The sequence below is a fragment of the Eschrichtius robustus genome, chromosome 11, assembly GCF_028021215.1.
Source record: "Eschrichtius robustus isolate mEscRob2 chromosome 11, mEscRob2.pri, whole genome shotgun sequence".
Classification (NCBI taxonomy): domain Eukaryota; kingdom Metazoa; phylum Chordata; class Mammalia; order Artiodactyla; family Eschrichtiidae; genus Eschrichtius; species Eschrichtius robustus.
Window position 1 is genome coordinate 71,282,021 of NC_090834.1, and position 21,622 is coordinate 71,303,642.

The 21,622-nt window shown below is 36.4% G+C and overlaps 1 protein-coding gene across 3 annotated transcripts in view; it reads left to right on the plus strand.

Moving 5' to 3' along the window:
• The window catches only part of FAR1 (fatty acyl-CoA reductase 1), a 77,625-nt gene that overhangs the window by 26,275 nt on the left and 29,728 nt on the right, over positions 1-21,622 (plus strand). For all 3 annotated transcript variants that reach the window (XM_068554517.1, XM_068554516.1, XM_068554514.1), the window contains 2 exons: positions 8,106-8,301; positions 18,599-18,774. In XM_068554517.1, coding sequence (XP_068410618.1) covers positions 8,113-8,301; positions 18,599-18,774 — 365 coding nt within the window. In that variant the 5' untranslated portion in view covers positions 8,106-8,112. The remainder of the gene's footprint in view (positions 1-8,105; positions 8,302-18,598; positions 18,775-21,622) is intronic.

Sequence of the window (21,622 nt, forward strand, 5' to 3'; positions counted from 1 at the left end):
TGTGTTTTGGATGGTATTATAAGTGGTATAGTTTTTTTTTTAACTTTATTTCTTGTGTGTTGGTGGTGTATAGAAATACATTTGTTTTTTTTTTCTGTATAAACCTTGTATCTAGTTCTTAAATTCACTTGGTATTTCTAATAGTTTACTTATGTATTGATTGAATTTTCTACGTACATTTGCATTTCTGATTTCCAATGCTTTCTTTTTTTTTTTTTTTTTTTAAACATCTTTATTGAAGTATAATTGCCTTACAATGGTGTGTTAGCTTCTGCTTTATAACAAAGTGAATCAGTTATACATATACAATATGTTCCCATATCTCTTCCCTCTTGCATCTCCCTCCCTCCCACCCTCCCCATCCCACCCCTCTAGGTGGTCACAAAGCACCGAGCTGATCTCCCTGTGCTATGCGGCTGCTTCCCACTAGCTATCTATTTTACATTTGGTAGTGTATATATGTCCATGACACTCTCTCACCCTGTCACATTTCACCCCACCCCCTCCCCATATCCTCAAGTCCATTCTCTAGTAGGTCTGTGTCTTTATTCCCGTCTTGCCACTAGGTTCTTCATGGCCTTTTTTTTTTTTTTCCTTAGATTCCGTATATATGTGTTAGCATACTGTATTTGTTTTTCTCTTTCTGACTTACTTCACTCTGTATGACAGACTCTAACTCCATCCACCTCATTACAAATACCTCCATTTCATTTCTTTTTATGGCTGAGTAATATTCCATTGCATATATGTGCCACATCTTCTTTATCTATTCATCTGTCGATGGGCATTTAGGTTGCTTCCATGACCTGGCTATAGTAAATAGTGCTGCAATGAACATTGATGCGCATGTGTCTTTTTGAATTATGGTTTTCTCCGAGTATATGCCCAGTAGTGGTATTGCTGGGTGGTCATATGGTAATTCTATTTTTAGTTTTTTAAGGAACCTTCATACTGTTCTCCATAGTGGCTGTATCAATTTACATCCCCACCAACAGTGCAAGAGGGTTCCCTTTTCTCCACACCTTCTCCAGCATTTGTTGTTTGTAGATTTTCTGATGGTGTCCATTCTAACTGGTGTGAGGTGATACCTCATTGTAGTTTTGATTTGCATTTCTCTAATAATTAGTGATGTAGAGCTGCTTTTCATGTGCTTCTTGGCCATCTGTATGTCTTCTTTGGAGAAATGTCTATTTAGGTCTTCTGCCCATTTTGGGGTTGGGTTGTTTGTTTTTTTAATATTGAGCTGCATGAGCTGTTTATATATTTTGGAGATTAATCCTTTGTCCGTTGATTCGTTTGCAAATATTTTCTCCCATTCTGAGGGTTGTCTTTTCATCTTGTTTGTAGTTTCCTTTGCTTTGTAAAAGCTTTTACGTTTCATTAGTCCCGTTTGTTTATTTTTGTTTTTATTTCCATTAAGAGGTGGATCAAAAAACGTCTTGCTGTGATTTATGTCAAAGAGTGTTCTTCCTATGTTTTCCTCTAAGAGTTTTATAGTTTCTGGCCTTACATTTAGGTCTCTAATCCATTTTGAGTTTATTTTTGTGTATGGTGTTAGGGAGTGTTCTAATTTCATTCTTTTACATGTAGCTGTCCAGTTTTCCCAGCACCTCTTATTGAAGAGACTGTCTTTTCTCCATTGTATATCCTTGCCTCCTTTGTCATAGATTAATTGACCATAGGTGCGTGGGTTTATCTCTGGGTTTCTATCCTGTTCCATTGATTATTTCTCTTTTTGTGCCAGTACCATATTGTCTTGATTACTGTAGCTTTGTAGTATAGTCTGAAGTCAGGGAGTCTGATTCCTCCAGCTCCGTTTGTTTCTCTCAAGATTGCTTTGGCTATTTGGGGTCTTTTGTGTCGCCATACAAATTTTAAGATTTTTTGTTCCAGTTGTGTAAAAAATGCCATTGGTAATTTGATAGGGAATGCATTGAATCTGTAGATTGCTTTGGGTAGTATAGTCATTTTCACAATATTGATTCTTCCAATCCAAGAACATGGTATATCTCTCCATCTGTTTGTATCATTAATTTCTTTCATCAGTGTCATATTGTTTTCTGCATCCAGGTCTTCTGTCTCCCTAGGTAGGTTTATTCCAAGGTATTTTATTCTTTTTGTTGCAGTGGTGAATGGGAGTGTTTCCTTAATTTCTCTTTCAGATTTTTCATCATTAGTGTATAGGAATGCAAGAGATTTCTATGCATTAATTTTGTATCCTGCAGCTTCACCAAATTCATTGATTAGCTCTAGTAGTTTTCTGATGGCATCTTTAGGATTCTGTATGTATAGTATCATGTCATCTGCAAACAGTGACAGTTTTACTTCTTCTTTTCCAATTTGTATTCCTTTTATTTCTTTTTCTTCTCTGATTGCCGTGGCTAGGACTTCCAAGACTATGTTGAATAATAGTGGTGAGAGTGGACATCTTTGTCTTGTTCCTGATCTTAGAGGAAATGCTTTCAGTTTTTCACCATTGAGAATGATGTTTGCTGTGGGTTTGTCGTATATAGCCTGTATTATGTTGAGGTAGGTTCCCTCTTTGCCTACTTTCTGGGGAGTTTTTATCATAAATAGGTGCTGAATTTTGTCAAAAGCTTTTTCTGCATCTGTTGAGATGATCATATGGTATTTATTCCTCAGTTTGTTAATATGGTGTATGACATTGATTGATTTGCATATATTGAAGAATCCTTGCATCCCTGGGATAAATCCCACTTCATCATGGTGTATGATCCTTTTAATGTTTTGTTGCATTCTGTTTGCTAATATTTTGTTGAGGATTTTTGCATCTATATTCATCAGTGATATTGGTCTGTAATTTTCTTTTTTTGTAGTATCTTTGTCTGGTTTTGGTATCAGGGTGATGGTGGCCTCATAGAATGAGTTTGGGAGTGTTCCTTCCTCTGCAATTTTTTGGAAGTGTTTGAGAAGGATAGGTGGTAGCTCTTCTCTAAATGTTTGGTAGAATTCACCTGTGAAGCCATCTGGTCCTAGACTTTTGTTTGTTGGAAGATTTTTTTTTTTTTTAATGGAATTGGCTGCTTCTTTTTTTCTTTCTTTTTTTTTTTTTATAAATTTATTTATTTATTTATTTATTTTTAGCTGTAGTGGGTCTTCATTTCTGTGCGAGGGCTTTCTCCAGTTGCGGCAAGCGGGTGCCATTCTTCATCGCGGTGCGCGGGCCTCTCACTATCGCGGCCTCTCTTGTTGCGGAGCACGGGCTCCAGACGCACAGGCTCAGTAGTTGTGGCTCACGGGCCTAGTCGCTCCGTGGCATGTGGGATCTTCCCAGACCAGGGCTCGAACCCGTGTCCCCTGCATTGGCAGGCAGATTCTCAACCACTGTGCCACCAGGGAAGCCCTGTTGGAAGATTTTTAATCACAGTTTCAATTTCAGTGCTTGTGATTGGTCTGTTCATATTTGCTATTTCTCCCTGGTTCAGTCTTGGAAGGTTATACCTTTCTAAGAATTTGTCCATTTCTTCCAGGTTGTCCATTTTATTGGCATAGAGTTGCTTGTAGTAGTATCTTAGGATGCTTTGTACTTCTGCAGTGTCTGTTGTAACTTATCCTTTTTCATTTCTAATTTTATTGATTTGAGTCCTCTCCTCCTTTTTCTTGATGAGTCTGGCTAATGGTTTATCAATTTTGTTTATCTTCTCAAAGAACCAGCTTTTAGTTTTGTTGATCTTTGCTATTGTCTTCTTTGTTTCTATTTCATTTATTTCTTCTCCAATCTTTATAATTTCCTTCCTTCTGCTAACTTTGGGTTTTGTTTGTTCTTCTTTCTCTAGTTCCTTTAGGCCTAAGGTTAGATTGTTTATTTGAGCTTTTTCTTGTTTCTTGAGGTAGGTTTGTATTGCTATAAACTTCCCTCTTAGAACTGCTTCTGCTGCATCCCATAGGTTTTGAATCGTGTTTTCATTGTCTTTTGTCTCTAGGTATTTTTTGATTTCCTCTTTGATTTCTTCAGTGATCTCTTGGTTATTTTGTAACATATTGTTTTGTCAAAATATAAACAGACCAATCACAAGCACTGAAATTGAAACTGATTAAAAATCTTCCAACAAACCGAAGTCCAGGACCAGATGGCTTCACAGGTGAATTCTATGAAACATTTAGAGAAGAGCTAACACCCATCCTTCTCAAACTCTTCCAGAAAATTGCAGAGGAAGGAACATGCCCAAACTCATTCTATGAGGGCACCATCACCCTGATACCAAAACCAGACAAAGATACTACAAAAAAGAAAATTACAGACCAATATCACTGATGAATATAGATGCAAAAGTCCTCAACAAAATACTAGCAAACAGAATGCAACAACACATTAAAAGGATCATACACCATGATGAAGTGGGATTTATCCCAGGGATGCAAGGATTCTTCAATATATGTAAATCAATCCATGTGTTTGTGTTCTTTACTTTTTTTTCCCTGTAATTGCTTTCTAATCCCATAGCGTGTGGTCACAAAAGATGCTTGATATGATTTGAATTTTCTAAATTTACTGAGGCTTGATTTGTGACCCCAGATGTGATCTATCCTGGAGAATGTTCCATGTGCACTTGAGAAGAAAGTGTAATCTGCTGTTTCTGGATGGAATGTTCTATAGATATCAATTAATTCTGTCTGGTCTGTTGTGTCATTTAAAGCTTGTGTTCCCTTATTAATTTTCTGTTTGGATGATCTGTCTGTTGATGTAAGTGAGGTGTTAAAGTCCCCCACTATTACTGTGTTACTGTCGATTTCCTCTTTTAGAGCTGTTAACAGTTGCCTTATGTATTGAGGTGCTCCTATGTTGGGTGCATATATATTTACAATTGTTATATCTTCTTGGATTGATGCCTTGATCATTATGTAGTGCCCTTCCTCTTCTCTTGTAACGTTCTTTATTTTAAAGTCTATTTTATCTGATATGAGTTTTGCCACTCCAGCTTTCTTTTGATTTCCATTTGCATGGAATATCTTTTTTCCATCCCCTCACTTTCAGTATGTATGTATTCCTAGGTCTGAAGTCGGTCTCTTGTAGACAGCATATATATGGGTCTTGTTTTTGTATCCATTCAGCCAGTCTGTGTCTTTTGCTTGGAGCATTTAATTCATTCACGTTTAAGGTAATTATCAATATGTACGTTCCTATTACCATTTTCTTAATTGTTTTGGGTTTGTTTTTGTAGGTCATTTTCTTCTCTTGTGTTTCCCACTTAGAGAAGTTCCTTTAGCATTTGTTGTAGAGCTGGTTTGATGGTGCTGAATTCTCTTAGCTTTTGCTTGTCTGTAAAGCTTTTGATTTCTGCATCGAATCTGAATGAGATCCTTGCCAGGTAGAGTAATCTTGGTTGTAGGTTCTTCCCTTTCATCACTTTAAGTATGTCATGCGACTCCCTTGTGACTTGTAGAGTTTCTACTGAGAAATCAGCTGTTAACCTTATGGGAGTTCCCTTGTATGTTATTTGTCGTTTTTCCCTTGCTGCTTTGAATAATTTTTCTTTGTCTTTAATTTTTGCCAGTTTGATTACTATGTATCTCAGTGTGTTTCTCCTTGGGTTTATCCTGTATGGGACTCTTTGTGCTTCCTGGACATTGGTGGCTATTTCCTTTCCCATATTAGGGAAGTTTTTGCCTATAATCTCTTCAAATATTTTCTCAGGTCCTTTCTCTCTCTCTTCTCCTTCTGGGACCCCTATAATGCGAATATTGTTGTGTTTAATGTCCCAGAGGTCTCTTAGGCTGTCTTCATTTCTTTTCATTCTTTTTTATTTATTCTGTTCCACAGCAGTGAATTCCACCATTCTGTCTTCCAGGTCACTTATCTGTTCTTCTGCCTCAGTTATTCTGCTATTGATTCCTTCTAGTGTATTTTTCATTTCAGTTATTGTGTTGTTCATCTCTGTTTGTTTGTTCTTTAATTCTTCTAGGTCTTTGTTAAACATTTCTTGCATGTTCTCGATCTTTGCCTCCATTCTTTTTGCGAGATCCTGGATCATCTTCACTATCATTATTCTGAATTCTTTTTCTGGAAGGTTGCCTATCTTCACTTCATTTAGTTGTTTTTCTGGGGTTTTATCTTGTTCCTTCATCTGGTACATAGCCCTCTGCCTTTTCATCTTGTCTATTTTTCTGTGAATATGGTTTTTGTTCCACATGCTGCAGGATTGTAGTTCTTCTTGCTTCTGCTGTCTGCCCTCTGGTGGATGAGACTATCTAAGAGGCTTGTGCCAGTTTCCTGATAGGAGGGACTGGTGGTGGGTAGAGCTGGCTCTTGCTGTGGTGGGCAGAGCTCCGTCTCCAATGGTTTCTTATTCTCTGTTCCTTTTTCGTAGTAGTTTACTCGATGGATGCAATATTCTTTTGAATGACTTGGAGAGTATTTATTAGAATTTAAATTTCCTGTAAATTTTTCATTACCTTAGTTTTCTTCGTGGTTGGTTCTGTTGCTTTTCATTTTAGTCCTTCTTAATTTTGTAGGTATTTCTTAAATATCTGATGATCCTTAGTTATCCATATTTATGAAGGACTAGTATGATTGGTTTTGGTAGCTGATACTGCCTTCCTCTCAGTTTCCTGAAGCCTGATTTTCCAAGAGAGCTTTTCTCCAAGTGGAATTACTGAGAGCTCTATATGAGTTTGTTTTAAGGGCCAGCAGCAGCCAGATAATCTGAGGACCTAAAATTTATTTCTGGGGCACGAGTGCTCTGAAGACGTTTTTTCTTTTGGTTGTTTCTGTTTCCTTTCTCCCAGTGCCCCACCTCCATTTGTGGATGTACAGAGCAACCTCAAACTCAGCCCTACTTCGCTTTTGTCCCTAGCACCCATGCTGGATGTTCTCAGCAGATCTGGATACTAAGCCTGGGAGCCAAAGTTTATACAGGAAGTAAGACTGTCAGGAGTGGCTCTGCTGTTCTGTGAGCAACCTTTAGTTACCTTAATTTCCCTAAGCTTTTATTCAGCTTCTTGATCCTGAACTTGGTGTTTTCTATTTAGGGGGTTGGGACAGCTCTTGCCTTCTTATGGTCCTTTCCTATGTTTGTTTTGCTTATTAGGTTGTTATTTCTTATGCTATGGCTTCTCTTATCAATTTAGTCTTATCTATTTCTTGTGGAAATTCTTTTTTCTTGCCTTCCTTCCTACCTTCCTTCCTTCTTTTCTTTCTGCTTGTTAATGGGTTTTCAGATTGTTATGAATTTAATTTTTTATAATTGTGAAAAATTTAGATATAAAATACAGGTATCTACTTCTTAGCTTAAATAAAACATAAATACAATTGAAGCTTCTTATTCTCTTCTCTGATTGTATTATACTCTCTCTAATGCATTTATTAATATTATCATGTGTATGCATTTCTGAACAATAAATAGCATCATTTTGAATGTGTTTGAGCCTTGAATAGTGACATACTGCATGAGTCCTTCTGCATCTTGTTTTTTCCACTCATCATGGTTCTTTTGTGTGTTCATTCTATTAGTATACTCTCTTTTCTGCTGTTTCAGTGGAATTTGGGTAGGGAGGATAAGTCAGTCTATATATTTCTTACTATGACTTTTTTAAAAGGGAGATTTAAGTACCTTTTGAATACATTGTCACTACAGACGTGTAAAAGAAAGGACTTGGTGTTACCTCTTGTTTCAACTGGTGATGATAGGTGAATATGACACCTCACCCTGTTATACAAGCTAGGCAATTGAGTCTTGCTGCTGACCTGTATTTGGTGTTATAAATACTTTTGGAGACAGAGAAACACCACTTATTCATGTTTGGGGTTTAACTGAGGTTTAAGTGGAGATTTGGATTCTTATTGCTGAAGGAATTTTTAGAGGTCACTTGGTACAAACTGTACTAAAGAAACCCAGGCCCAGAGAAGGTGAGTGACTTGTCCGAGGTGGTCCAGGTGAAAACAGGGATTAGAAGCCAGTGTTGCAGTTCATTGTACTTTCCACCATGCTACAATGAGCCAAACGTTAATGTCCCCTTTTGTGTTAACGTTGAACTTTGATTTTTGCCTGTCCTTTAAAATACTTATTTGAATACCAAGAGATTTTCAGTATGTAACAATGAACATAAATCTTTGAAGTGATGCTTATTTGTCATATTTTCCTTAGGATCAGAATGGTTTCAATCCCAGAATACTATGAAGGCAAGAATGTCCTCCTCACTGGAGCTACTGGTTTCCTAGGGAAGGTACTTCTGGAAAAGTTGCTGAGGTCGTGTCCTAAGGTGAATTCAGTGTATGTTTTGGTGAGGCAGAAAGCTGGACAGACACCCCAGCAGCGAGTAGAAGAAGTCATTAGTGGCAAGGTAAGTATGGAAAATGATCATTTGGAAGAGAGAAAAAAGTGTGTGTTTGTGCATCTGATTATTGTAATCATCAACAGAGTATATTTCTTAAGTATCCTGAAAAAAATTGGTAAAAAAAATCCTATAAGAATGGCAGTAAACTGAATATGACTTGTGATCAGTAGGAGAAAAAAGCTTTCTTCTATGATGAACAAAATTATATAACAAGTTCTAAATTACCTTTATGGTAAAGGTTTAATGTGTTTTTAGAATATTTGAGGCAGGTTATTTGTAATTACTAGGTGTTTAAATAGATTCGGAATAATAATAATGAGTTAGTTTTTAACTCCTACTATGCTGTGAGACACAGTGCTTTGATAACAGTTAAAGATTTGTAAGCACTAATTGCTCCCCACAAAAGTATTAGGAAGTAGCAAAGTCACATATTCCCATTTGACAAATAAGAACATGATGACAGAAGGGTTATATAGAATACAAGAGTATGTCGTACATTTGAACCTTTAGTAAAATATGGCTAAGAAAAAATGGAAATAAGCTGGAGTAAAATTATTTCATAGTCACAAGCTTTAGAATTTATCTGACATTCATTGTTAGTAAGTTTGGTATAGTAGCTATGTAATTTTTTAGTTACTAGATAGGTATCTGGTACCTTTTAATCTTCTAGGGCAGCTGTGACTTACATGTAAAAAAACAAAAAAGACCAAAACTAGAAACCTCTGAGTTACTCTGAGCAGGGAAAGAATTGCTGAAAAGTATCAAAAGATATGTTGATTAATTATAGATTAACAATTCTCTAGAGTTAATAAATAATTTATTAGACATGATTTGTATTCCAGCCTGTTTTGATCTTTCAGTAGAAATCCATAGTTAATAGTGGCTGACATTTATTGAGTGCTTAAGTTGTGCCAGGCACTGTGTGCAAAGCACCTTATATGTATTTAATTATCACAGGAACTCTTCAAGGTAAGTACTGGTCTTATTCCCATTCTACAAGGTCATATAGTTAGTGTTAGAGCCAATGTCTGTGAACTCTGACGGTTGAACCCAGAGCTCATGCTCTGGTAGGGACAGATGTTGATATGTCCCATTTTACAAATATAGACAGTGAATCTCAGAGGTGGTTATTTTGTCTGAAGTTGTGTAGCTAATAGATGTCAGATATAATGCAGATGACTTGATAACAAATCCCTTTCTACTTTATAGCATTACTTCCCCAATAGATAAGAAAGTAAGACAAAGATGATGGAACGCTTTGTGATAAAATGGGAAAAGTAATCTTGAGAGTTGGATACCTTACTAGTTGTAAATGTTGTAGCTGGTACACACTGAGTAAAAATAGCTTAATTTCCTGAAGCCAATGGCAAAAAACTTGGTGCCCAAGTTTACAGAAATTAAAAGAGAAGATGACAAAAGCGAAAGAGAAGTGTGTGAAGGGCAGCGAATAACAGAGGTTAACATCAGAAGGAATAAGAGTCAGTTTATGGGTTAGGGCAGTAGTGGGAAGCTTATCTCCTAGGAGTGATAAAGTATAATAACAGAAAAACAATTAAGAGAAAAAGAGAAGATACACAATAAGACCTGTACAGAAGTGTGGGAGGGTTTAAATAAAACTTTTAATTTTCTTAACATTACAGCGTTATAATAAAATACAATCACCAATATTCACTACAGTGACTAAGGATAAATTAAGAAAAGGTTAAACTATATTTAGAATGTTTTCTTTACTAAGATGTTACGTTGTTTGAGAATGATTTCCATTCAAATATAATTTTGGTTCAGAAAGATAAACTTCTCTCTTTTGTGAAGCATCCATGTTTTTCTTGTTTGTATTCCCCCTCCTCCCCATTAAGAGGTAATCCTAGACCCACAGGGTTTTAACAGTGAGGTGTAAATTAATATTTGTTTTTCCTTTTAAAAATAAATTGTTTGAAACTATTAATAGGGCATTAAAGAATAAAAATAATATTTACCTTTGTCCCACTGTTTATTGAGTTTGTCCCCATATGAAAACTTTAAATAATCTTTACTTCAACTAGAAAAACTTCTTTTCTCTGAATTACTTTTTAAAACAAATCTACTTCTTTGAGGGCTACTCAGTTGACAGTATAGCTCACAAGGGTAGTTATACTCTAGTAACGTTCTTCCCATTGCCCCAAACTCTCGTGCACTTGTGTTCTTCCCATTTTCCCTCCCTTCCACAAAGATGTGAGTCCTGCTATATACTAGAAGCTGTTCAGGTTACTAGAGATACGGCAGTGAAGAAAACAAAATCCCAGCATTTGGAATTTACATTCTAGTTAGGGAGACAAGTTAACAACTATATAACATGTTGAATAGTGGCACGTGCTGTTCAAAAGTAAAGCAGAAAAGGGGGATTGACAGTGATGGAGGTGCTGCTTTAGATACGATGGTCAGAAAAAGTTCTCTCTGAGGTGACGTTTGGTCACAGACCTGAATGATGAAGTGAGGAAGAATCCATGTGGTACGTGGAGGAAGAGTGTTAAAGGTAGAGGGAACAGCATGGGCAGAGGCTCTGAGAACTGCTTGGCAGGTTGGAAGAGTGTCAGAGCAAGCTGTGGTGTCTGCTTTACTGGACTCTGTATAAGGCATGTAAAGTAAATACTAAGTGCTGGAGTATTCCTACTAACACTCTTCCTCTCCCCAAGTGAGGTTTCTGCCTTTTAAAATACAATTAAAATTGTTAATTATTCTTTTAAATTTTTGCTTGTTTGACTTGAGGAAGAGGGCTTTAAACAAATATTTATACTTACACATGAGAAAAATGTAGCTAGTATTTTTAAACTCTTAGATTAAGGAATTATCACATGAACTTTCTACGTACTTATTTTTAAAAGTAAGATGTGGGTTAAACATGAAAACAGAGAACAGAGTAGTGATTACCAGAGAGGAAGGGGTTGGGGGTAGGGTGAAATGGGTAAAGGGGGTCAACTGTATGGTGACAGATGGAAACTAAACTTCTGTTGGTGAGCACGCAGTAGTGTATATAGGAGTCAAAATATAATGTCCTAATCGTGGAACTTATATGATGTTATAAACCAGTGTTAGTTATCTCAATTAAAAAAAAAGACAAGGGACTTCCCTGGTGATCCATTGGTTAAGACTCTTTGCTTCCACTGGAGGGGGCATGGGTTCGATCCCTAGTCGGGGAACTAAGATCCTGGGTGCCATGTGGCATGTCCAAAAAAAAAAAAAAAAAGACAAGTTGTAGTCATTTTCATTATTGTTCCTAATTCTTTAGAGACAATGAAAAAAAGATGTGAGTTAATATTTCAGTATTTACTACCGTAAAATCTAGCTACATAATAACTATGCTTGAAGAATTTGCCATCTTAAAGTGTGGTAGGTACAAAGGTCATTTTCAGTTTTTCCTGAGAACTGGGAAGATCGACTAAACTGTATTCAATATCATTTTAAAATTAAAACTATTTGGTAGCCTAGTATAAGGACTTTTTAAAAAACGTGATATAATTTATAGCTTTTTTCCAAGTGACTTTTAAAACTCTTGAGCAAATTATTTGATAATGTATATTGACTGCAGTGTATTGCAGACTGATATTATTACCTTATGGCTATATTTTTTCATATCATCCAAATAGGTTGAAAGATTCTGTTTATTTAAGGCAGTGATTCTCAAACTTTTGATCTCTGGACCCCTTTACACTCTTAAAAATTATTGAGGACTTCAAAGAGATTTTGTTTTTGTGAGGTTTTATTTCAAGTATCTTATTGATGTTTATCGTAGTAGAGATTAAAATTGAGAATTTTTTTTTTTTTCAGTCCGTAACACCTCTTTATAAAGTTTTGAGACTTTAACAATACCTTACACAGACCACGTGTTAAGTACATGTTGAATGATTGATTCAAATAAGATACTGCTATTTAAAACATTTTGCACAAAGCCTGGGCCATAGTAAAAACTCAAAACATGATAGAAGCAGTAATAGCAATGATAGTGATTTAGTAGTTATGATAATTGTAGTGCAATATTAATATTAATATTGATTTATTTTATACTGGATTGCTAGATCATTCATCGAGTGCTGAGAGTTAACAAGAACAATTTTCCAGTCAGGTATTCACACTGTAGTTATGATCTATGCTTCCCCAGTTCAACTCTTCACCCATCTTTTTCTGTGTATAGATTTATCAAAGTAAGCTTTATGCTGTATTCCTCTTCTAGTTTCCTCTTTTCTTTTTTTTTCTTTTTTTTAACATCTTTATTGGAGTATAATTGCTTTACAATGGTGTGCTAGTTAATGCTTTATAACAAAGTGAATCAGCTATACATATACATATATCCCCGTATCTCCTCCCTCTTGCGTCTCCCTCCCACCCTCCCTATCCCACCCCTCTAGGTGGTCACAAAGCACCGAGCTCATCTCCCTGTGCTATGGGCTGCTTGCCACTAGTTATCTGTTTTACATTTGTTAGTATATATAAGTCCATGCCACTGTCTCACTTCGTCCCAGCTTACCCTTCCCCCTCCCTGTGTCCTCAAGTCCATTCTCTACGTCTGCGTCTTTATTCCTGTCCTGCCCCCTAGGTTCTTCAGAACTATTTTTTTTTTTTAGATTCCATATATATATGTTAGCATACAGTATTTATTTTTCTCTTTCTGACTTACTTCACTCTGTATGACAGTCTCTAGGTCCATCCACCTCACTACAAATAACTCAATTTTGTTTCTTTTTATGGCTGAGTAATATTCCATTGTATATGTGTGCCAATTCTTTATCCATTCATCTGTCGATGGACACTTAGGTTGCTTCCATGTCCTGGCTATTGTAAATAGAACTGCAGTGAACATTGTGGTACATGACCCTTTTTGAATTATGGTTTTCTCAGGGTATATGTCCAGTAGTGGGATTGCTGGGCCGTATGGTAGTTCTATTTTTAGTTTTTTAAGGAACCTCCATACTGTTCTCCATAGTGGCTGTATCAATTTACATTCCCACCAACAGTGCAAGAGACTTCCCTTTTCTCCACACCCTCTCCAGCATTTATTGTTTGTAGATTGTTTGATGATGGCCATTCTGACTGGTGTGAGGTGATACCTCATTGTAGTTTTGATTTGCATTTCTCTAATGATTAGTGATGTTGAGCATCCTTTCATGTGTTTGTTGGCAATCTGTGTATCTTCTTTGGAGAAATGTCTATTTAGGTCTTCTGCCCATTTTTGGATTGGGTTGTTTGTTTTTTTGATATTGAGTTGCATGAGCTGTTTGTAAATATTGGAGATTAATCCTTTGTCAGTTGCTTCATTTGCAAATATTTTCTCCCATTCTGAAGGTTGTCTTTTTGTCTTGTTTATGGTTTCCTTTGCTGTGCAAAAGCTTTTAAGTTTCGTTAGGTCCCATTTAAAATTGAGAAATTTTTAAAGTAAAAGAATATACATACAAGCACACATTCCATTAGCCATCGAGAGTGATGATGTCATTACACATGTAGCTTTGGAAAATTCCTCTCCATACTTGTGAGAGAATGAAAGTGAAAAATGCAAATAATGTTTTACTTTTATTATGAAAGTAGTTTTGACTTTGTGCACTCCCTAAGTAGGAGTCTCAGGGACTCCTAGGATCTTCCACACTTTGAGAACTGGTGCTGATTAAGAGTGTACAGTGTTGCTTAGACCATGTGGGGACAGCCTACAGACACATTCTAATGTATATACTGAATAGGGGCAAATGTTCATGCTTTAAGGAGAGAGTTGACTTTTGCAGACATCCAAAATTAATTTGAACCCAAGCTTGGCAGTAAAGATTCAGATAATGAAATTGGAGTCAGAAACAAAAGTGATTAGAAAGCTGTGAGCTCAGTTTTGCAAGGGCTCAGACTCTATAGGCATATACCTCCAAAGAAATGTCAGTGATAGCATTATTTTTTTTTTTTTTGGAAGAGAATGATGCTCATTTGTCTATCTAAATTCTTATAGTCTGGTTGGAAAAAACAAAAAAATTAGCAAATCCTTACATAGCAACTAACCAGACTTTTTACTTTGAATGAACTTCGTATACCTTTGTGATAGTTCTTTGGATTAGAACTAATTGTCATGTCACAGTAGCTTTTCTTCGACATCATGCAGCAGATACTTAACATGTTGCTTTTATTTTTATTTAACTGTAGGATGTAAAATCCTTTCTACAAAATTTAGAAGTTATCCCTAAACTTCTTAACTATTCAGATAGTGTACGTTAGTGTCTCTTCTTTTTCCTCTTTCTGATTTTTTGCCAAATCCTTTTGGAATTCTTTGCTTCCCTTAAAACCTGTGAGAAGGGAGTCATCAAGGGGGCTATAAGACCACAAGGCCTATTTTAAGTAATAATGCCTCCATGTGTGTTTTGCTGCCATCTCTGCCCTTTGTTTACTCATCTTGGCATTTTTATCATGAACCACTTGTAATTGGTATATTGTAATTCCCTTCCCAACACCCTCCCTCCCCCTAGTGAGAGGTTATTTATTCTTATTCATTTTTTATTTTTAAGAAAACATTTATTGTGCCTACTCAGTGCTGGGCACTTGACTTGATGTAAGGGGTTGAATTCAGGAATAAATAAGAGTCCCTGCCTTAATGGAGCCTACAGTCTAGAGAGTTTTTAAGAGGGAGGAGGGAAGGAAGAGAGAGTGTAGAGGTGTTAAGAGAGATTGGATAGGAGCAATTATTGAAGCTGATGTCTTGGTTGGAATTGAGGACCTAAGTTAAATGTGAAAGAGTTGGGCATCTTCTCTGGGGTCTCCAGGGTAATGCTTCTAAAATTTTTCTGCACCAGTAAGTCTAATTTGTAAAGAAAATGATTATCTTTTACTGAAAGCCTGAAATTTCATTGAACTTTTATAGTTTAGTCTAAACATATGGCCATTATTTTCAATATAAAAATGCCTTGTCCCCAAGTATTTGTCTAAAAAATACTTGACTAAAATACTCTAAAATTTTGTCATTTTATCTTATGCTTTTAATTCCCCCCGGCACATCCCACCACTTACTCCTAGGGCCATTCATTCCCACTTATGTATAGCATTTCTGGTGAATCAATAAAATGAGTTCTTTTTATATCAAGTAGCAGTGAATATGTACACTTAAAGTTGTTAAGAAACTTTTAGGTAGAGCCTTCTGTGATTTTGAAACAGGAATAAAAGCATAGGCATAGAGCATATACTGTAGTGGGACATTGTCTTATAGCAGAATTTCTCAACTTCAGCACTATTCACATTTTGGGCCAGATAATTCTTTGTTATGGGGAGCTGTCCTATGCATTGTAGGGTGGTCAGCATTCCTGGCCTCTACCCACTAAATGCCAGCAGCTCCCTCTCCTCACCATCCCAGTTTTGACAAAGAAAAATGTCTTCAGACATCACCAAATGTTCCCTGGGGGCTAAAATTGCCCCAACTTGAGAACCACTGATTTACAGGAATGTCTCTGGGAAGGTAAACCTCATTGCTGGCAAGGAGTGAAAATAGTTGACCATGAAATAAATTCTGGAAAGGGAATAAAATACATTAAAGAGGGCATTAGTGGACTTAGTAAAGTCGGAACTAATTGGGGTACCAGTGGGTTAAAAACTTTGGAGGGGCTTCCCTGGTGGCGCAGTGGTTGAGAATCTGCCTGCCAATGCAGGGGACACGGGTTCGAGCCCTGGTCTGGGAAGATCCCACATGCTGCGGAGCAACTAGGCCCGTGAGCCACAATTACTGAGCCTGCGCGTCTGGAGCCTGTGCTCCGCAACAAGAGAGGCCGCGATAGTGAGAGGCCCGTGCACCGCGACGAAGAGTGGCCCCCGCTTGCCACAACTAGAGAAAGCCCTCGCACAGAAACGAAGACCCAACACATCCATAAATAAATAAATAAATAAATAATTTTTAAAAAAAAACTTTGGAAAAGATGGTATTGAATAAAGAGATGGTAGCTAAAGAAGGGAAGAGCATCGCATTTGAGATGTAACTTGTAAAACAGCGTGATCACATATTGATGGTAGTGGTGGAGATATCTGATATGAAGGGGAATTAAAGGTCATTGGCAATCTGGGAGAATGAAAAAGTCTGAATTCAGTGTGTTAAAAGTACTTTTCTGGTCATTTTCAGGCTCCTTTTCTCTGCTAACCCCTTAAATATTCTTCAGAATTCTGTCCTTGGCCTTGATCTCTTCCTACTAGGTCCAGTTAGGTAATTACTCAGCACCTTCTGTTGTATGTGAGGTGAAAGGTTGTATTTTAAATTAGATTTGGAAAAAGCTTCATATAGTCTGGACCTTGGGAGCTCATCACTGCTGCTACCTGGGTGATATTCTCCCAGGGCTACCTGTGTGGTTAATAAAATCTATATCAGTAGTCTGGCTCTTTCTTCCCTGAACTCAGGACCCACAGAGCCAGTTATCTCTACTAGATCAGTCTTCTGGGGTGTTCTCATTGACACTTTACACTCAATGTTCACAAAACTGAACTCGTATCTCCATAGCTGCACTTCTTTCTCTCCCAGTGTTTTCCACCTAATGAATTTATTCACTTAACAGATGTTTATCATGTCACTGTCTTGCCAGGCACTCTGTTATCTGGGGCCTTTGTTCTGAGCAAAGTAGACCCTAGTCCCTGTCCACGTGGAGTTTATATTCCTTATCCCTCGTCCAGTCATTGGCCAAGTCTTACTGAGTTTTTTATATTTCCCAAACATTAGTGCTCTATTACTTCTAGGTGGTTATACATGCTACTTTCTCTACCTGCAACACTATTCTTCTACTTTATAATCTCAGGTCCTTCCCAACTAGCAGGGCTAGATGTTGCTCCTGTACAGTCTCATAACACTTATATTATCCCTATTTTATTACTTATAACATTATATTTTAACTGTCTGTTTACTTGTCTAATTTTTCCTATTAGACTCTAAATAACTTGAGGCAAAGGTCATAATTCTTGTTTTCTCAGTGTATAGAAGGTACTTAGTTCATCTGAAATGCTTAGTAAATATTTTATTAATTAACATAAGAAAACAATAATATTGAAGTCACTAGCTAGCAGTGGTGGAGGGGAAGACTGTTACTTACTAAAAGTCACCTGGGAAGGTGAAAGCGAGTACCATATATGTTTTATAGACTTTTTTCCCCAGATTTCAGAATCTCTGCTTAAACTACAAATATGGACTTTCAATGGAGTGGAGAGTCAGGGTGTAATAGAACAGTGATCTGGAGGTGACATCAGTGTTCCTCTATAAAATCTGGGTTAAAAAATTAAATTTGACTCACAATTGAATGTACCTTTATACTGTAACCATTTTGGGATCTGATTCTCTAGTTAAATTTATTCCTTTGAGTATACTTAAGGAATATTGAATTTTCTATTTTCAAGTTAGAATCCTATATGTATATCTCAAGTTTATCCAGCTTCATATTCACATTTGCTTACCAACTTTTTTTTCCTTTAACATACTTTGTTTTTCCCTTTAAAATTTTTCTAAGATTTTAGGTAGAGTATGATTAATGGTATTTTAATCTACTAAAAGAGACTAAAACCAAAATGAAATGAAGTGATAAATTAAGGTTTGGATTTTAGAAATCTGAATGATCATTTTATTTTTATTTATTTATTTTAAAATGTAATTTATTTATTTTTGTCTGAGTTGGGTCTTTGTTGCTGCATGCAGGCTTTCTCTAGTTGTGGAGAGCGGGGGCTACTCTTCATTGAGGTGCACGGACTTCTCATTGCGGTGGCTTCTCTTGTTGCAGAGCATGCTCTAGGCGCGCAGGCTTCAATAGTTGTGGTGCGTGGGCTCAGTAGTTGTGGCTCGCGGACTCTAGAGTACAGGCTCAGTGGTTGTGATGCACAGGCTTAGTTGCTCCGCAGCATGTGGGATCTTCCCAGACCAGGGATCGAACCCGTGTGCCCTGCATTGGCAGGCGGATTCTTAACCACTGCGCCACCAGGAAGTCCCTGAATGATCATTTTAAACATTGTTCTGATGTCTGTACTGCTTATGTCTATTCTGAGAGATAATATAATCTAATCAACAAAAGCATGGACAGTTAAAATTTAATTCTGCAAGCTACCAGCCCTGTGTCCTTTGGCAAGTTACTTAACCTCTCTGTGTCTCAGATTCCTCATCTATAAAATGGGGATAATAATGTGGACCCCATAGAGTGTTTTTCATACAGAATGATAGCAATTTAAGCAACCTTAGGATTCACGTAGTTGAAATTTAAAAAATAGTGATCCTTGGGGGAGGAAAAGGTGGTGATGATGGGTTTTAGAAAATTGAAAAATACTGCCCTAAAATGTTTTTCCCCTTTGATAGCTTTTTGACAGATTGAGAGATGAAAATCCAGATTTTAGGGAGAAAATTATAGCAGTCAACAGTGAACTCACCCAACCTAAACTGGCTCTTAGTGAAGAAGATAAAGAGATCATCATAGAGTCTACCAATATTATATTCCACTGTGCAGCTACAGTAAGGTTTAATGAAAATTTGAGGTAAGTAAAGGTACTTATATGATATTTGAACTGCGGCATAGTTAAAAGATCTAATTTGAATTCTACTTTTTAGTCAAGTCATTTGAAAGTGTTTTGAAAATGTTTGCTCTCTGTTAATTGTAGCATTCCGTGTCCTACAGAGCATTAAAAGAATTTTCTTTCTCAACAGTTTAAAAACATCGGATAGCTAGTATATGTTTATTAGAAGAAGTTGCCATGAATTTATATATGGGGCAGGGAGGAGGCAAGAGATGGGAAGTGTGGAGTAGAAGAAAGAGAAGTTTACCTTGGGTAGGAGTATTAGTCTTAACAACTAATAGTGTTTATTTCCTCTGCCTTCCATTCTTTCAGAAGTGTATACCCCAGCAGCTTTGTCTACTTCACACATATTCATCTGAAAATTTTAAAAAGTTAGGCTCAGGTTTTGCAGAGTAAGATGAAATGGCTTATACATTGAAGTCATACTTTGTTTTTGTTTTAAAACTTTGGTATCAGTGTTAAGGGCAGGGTACATTGGATATAGGTTTACTTTAAAAACGGTTTGGACTTCCTTCAAGATGCCCTATTTCAAGAAAAAAATAGCATTTTAAATGGTCACTATGTTTTTAAAAATCTAACAAATACGCATTTCAAATAATGGTGCTTAATTCAGAGCATTTTTTGATGTTATATACAGTTTTATAATGCTAATCTAATTGTATGGTCTTATAGCAATTAAAATGGTGCACACTTCTTTAGGTTTCATAATTGCTTGAAGGGCTTCTTAAAATGTTTTTAAGTTCAATTCTGATTGTAAAGGGTTTTGAGATTATCCCCCGTATTGTCTATGTATAGAAGTATAAACCTTAATCGACGTTGTATAACATGACAGTTCAGTGCCAAAGCATTACAGTGAGTTTTGCCTATATTGCAGGTGAGGATACTATAATAGTCCCTTAGATTCCTCTAACAATGCTTTATAGTTTCAGGGTGTTTTCTCGCTCATTAGTTCATTCCATGCTTAATGTTACCCAATGTAATATAATGGTCAAATCCATTTTATACTTGAGGAAGCTGAGGCAGCACTGTATAATGGAGAGGGCGTGAGCTTTGGAATTACATACCTTAGTTCTAATCTTGACTTTATCCTTTATTATCTGGTGGTAATAATTTATTTACATTTTAGTTCTTTTTATGCAGCAATTATGTGTTCAGGATTCAAAAGTGACAAAAGAATCTTATTAGAACTATAGTATAATCTCATTTTCATAAAATATGTGTGTACATAGATGTGTATTTATATACATATCTTTTAGTATCAGCCAGTTATTATATTTGGATAGTGTGATTACAGGTAGGTTTTTAATATGAAATAGTCCATCTAACTGGTATTTTTCCCTGTAGTTCTAGCTTTCATTTCTTTCATAACCAAAAGAAAGAGTTCACATAGCCTTATGAAACTGTTTTCAAGGAAGAAGGTATATAGATACTTGATAATTATGGTATAGTCCTCAAAGGGAAAATCAGATGCTTTTAAAGGGGAAATTGTTTTGCAGACAGGCAACATTCATTAGGGTGAAACTCATCCAAGTAACCTTACGAGGAGGACCAAAGTGTAATACTTTTGGGGAATGTTCTCTCCTCTTTCTCTTCCCCTCAGGGTAAGCAAGGTTACGATTAACAAAAGGGAAATCTTTTTATTATTATTCTTTCTTCTTTCACTAGAGATACCATAGTGGAAGGAGGTAGACAGGTGAACAAGAAAATTTATTGTTCTTCTCTTCCTTGTCAGGGCATGCATATTTACTGACCTAATCCTAGTCATTAATTGAAATTATTGTCTTCTGTGGAGCAATTTTAATGGATATTGATGTCTAAGTGGTGATACTACAACATTCTAAAATACTGTAGGTTGACATATAATAACTACTTACAGAACAATTATTCTTTATAACCAGTTTTTAAGTTAGCCCACAAATAAAAAATGGTTCAGAGCCTTTACTGCCAGGACAAGAAAATCCAGATTTTACTCCCAACATTATACTCTGTATTTTGGGGGAAATCAAAATAAATTGTACACAGATCCTATTTGCAAAGTCCATATTGTCTATTAGAGGAGATGGAATATACTTAAATAACCATAAAATAGGATAGAAAATGTAGAGTTACTGAAGAGCATGCATTAAAGTGTTGTGAGAGTTGAGAGGTGGCAGAGCTCATTTATTTTCAGATATGGTGGTCTATAAATCTTGAAGTGGGAAAAAATGGATATCAAGATTAGGGATTATAAAGAAATACTGACAAAAGATGAGGAGAGGGTGATATTGAGGATAATAAAGGGAGTTACTTAAATAATTGACCATAGGTATGGTATCTCTTAGTAAGGAAAGTGAAGGTAGAACAGGGCCATTGGACTTGAGAGTAAAGAAGTGTCAGGAGACTAGAGACCATGATGAGGACAGAAAACAGGCTTAAGGGCAGAAATGGGAGGACAGATAGTGTGGTCTGGGGAAAATTCATAGTATGAGATTTTAGAGATAGAGCAATTTTGGGTGAGAGGGCCCAGGGTATGAACATGAGAGTAGGTGTTCAGAAAGGAGTGGAAGTAAAGATCGATGATTTAGAAAAGATCAAGAAAACTGTTGAGCCTAAGGGCATGGATTCTCAAACTTTAGAATGTATTATGAATCTTAAGGATTACTGGAAAATGTGTTAAAAATGCATAATCTTGGACTGTATTTGCCAAATTCAGACCCTCTAGTTTTGAGATAATACCCAGGAATCCTCATTTTTAATAAGAGCCTAGGGTGTGATTTAAATTACAAATGACTGGGTCCCCTACCCTGATTGATTAATTGTCCCCTTAATA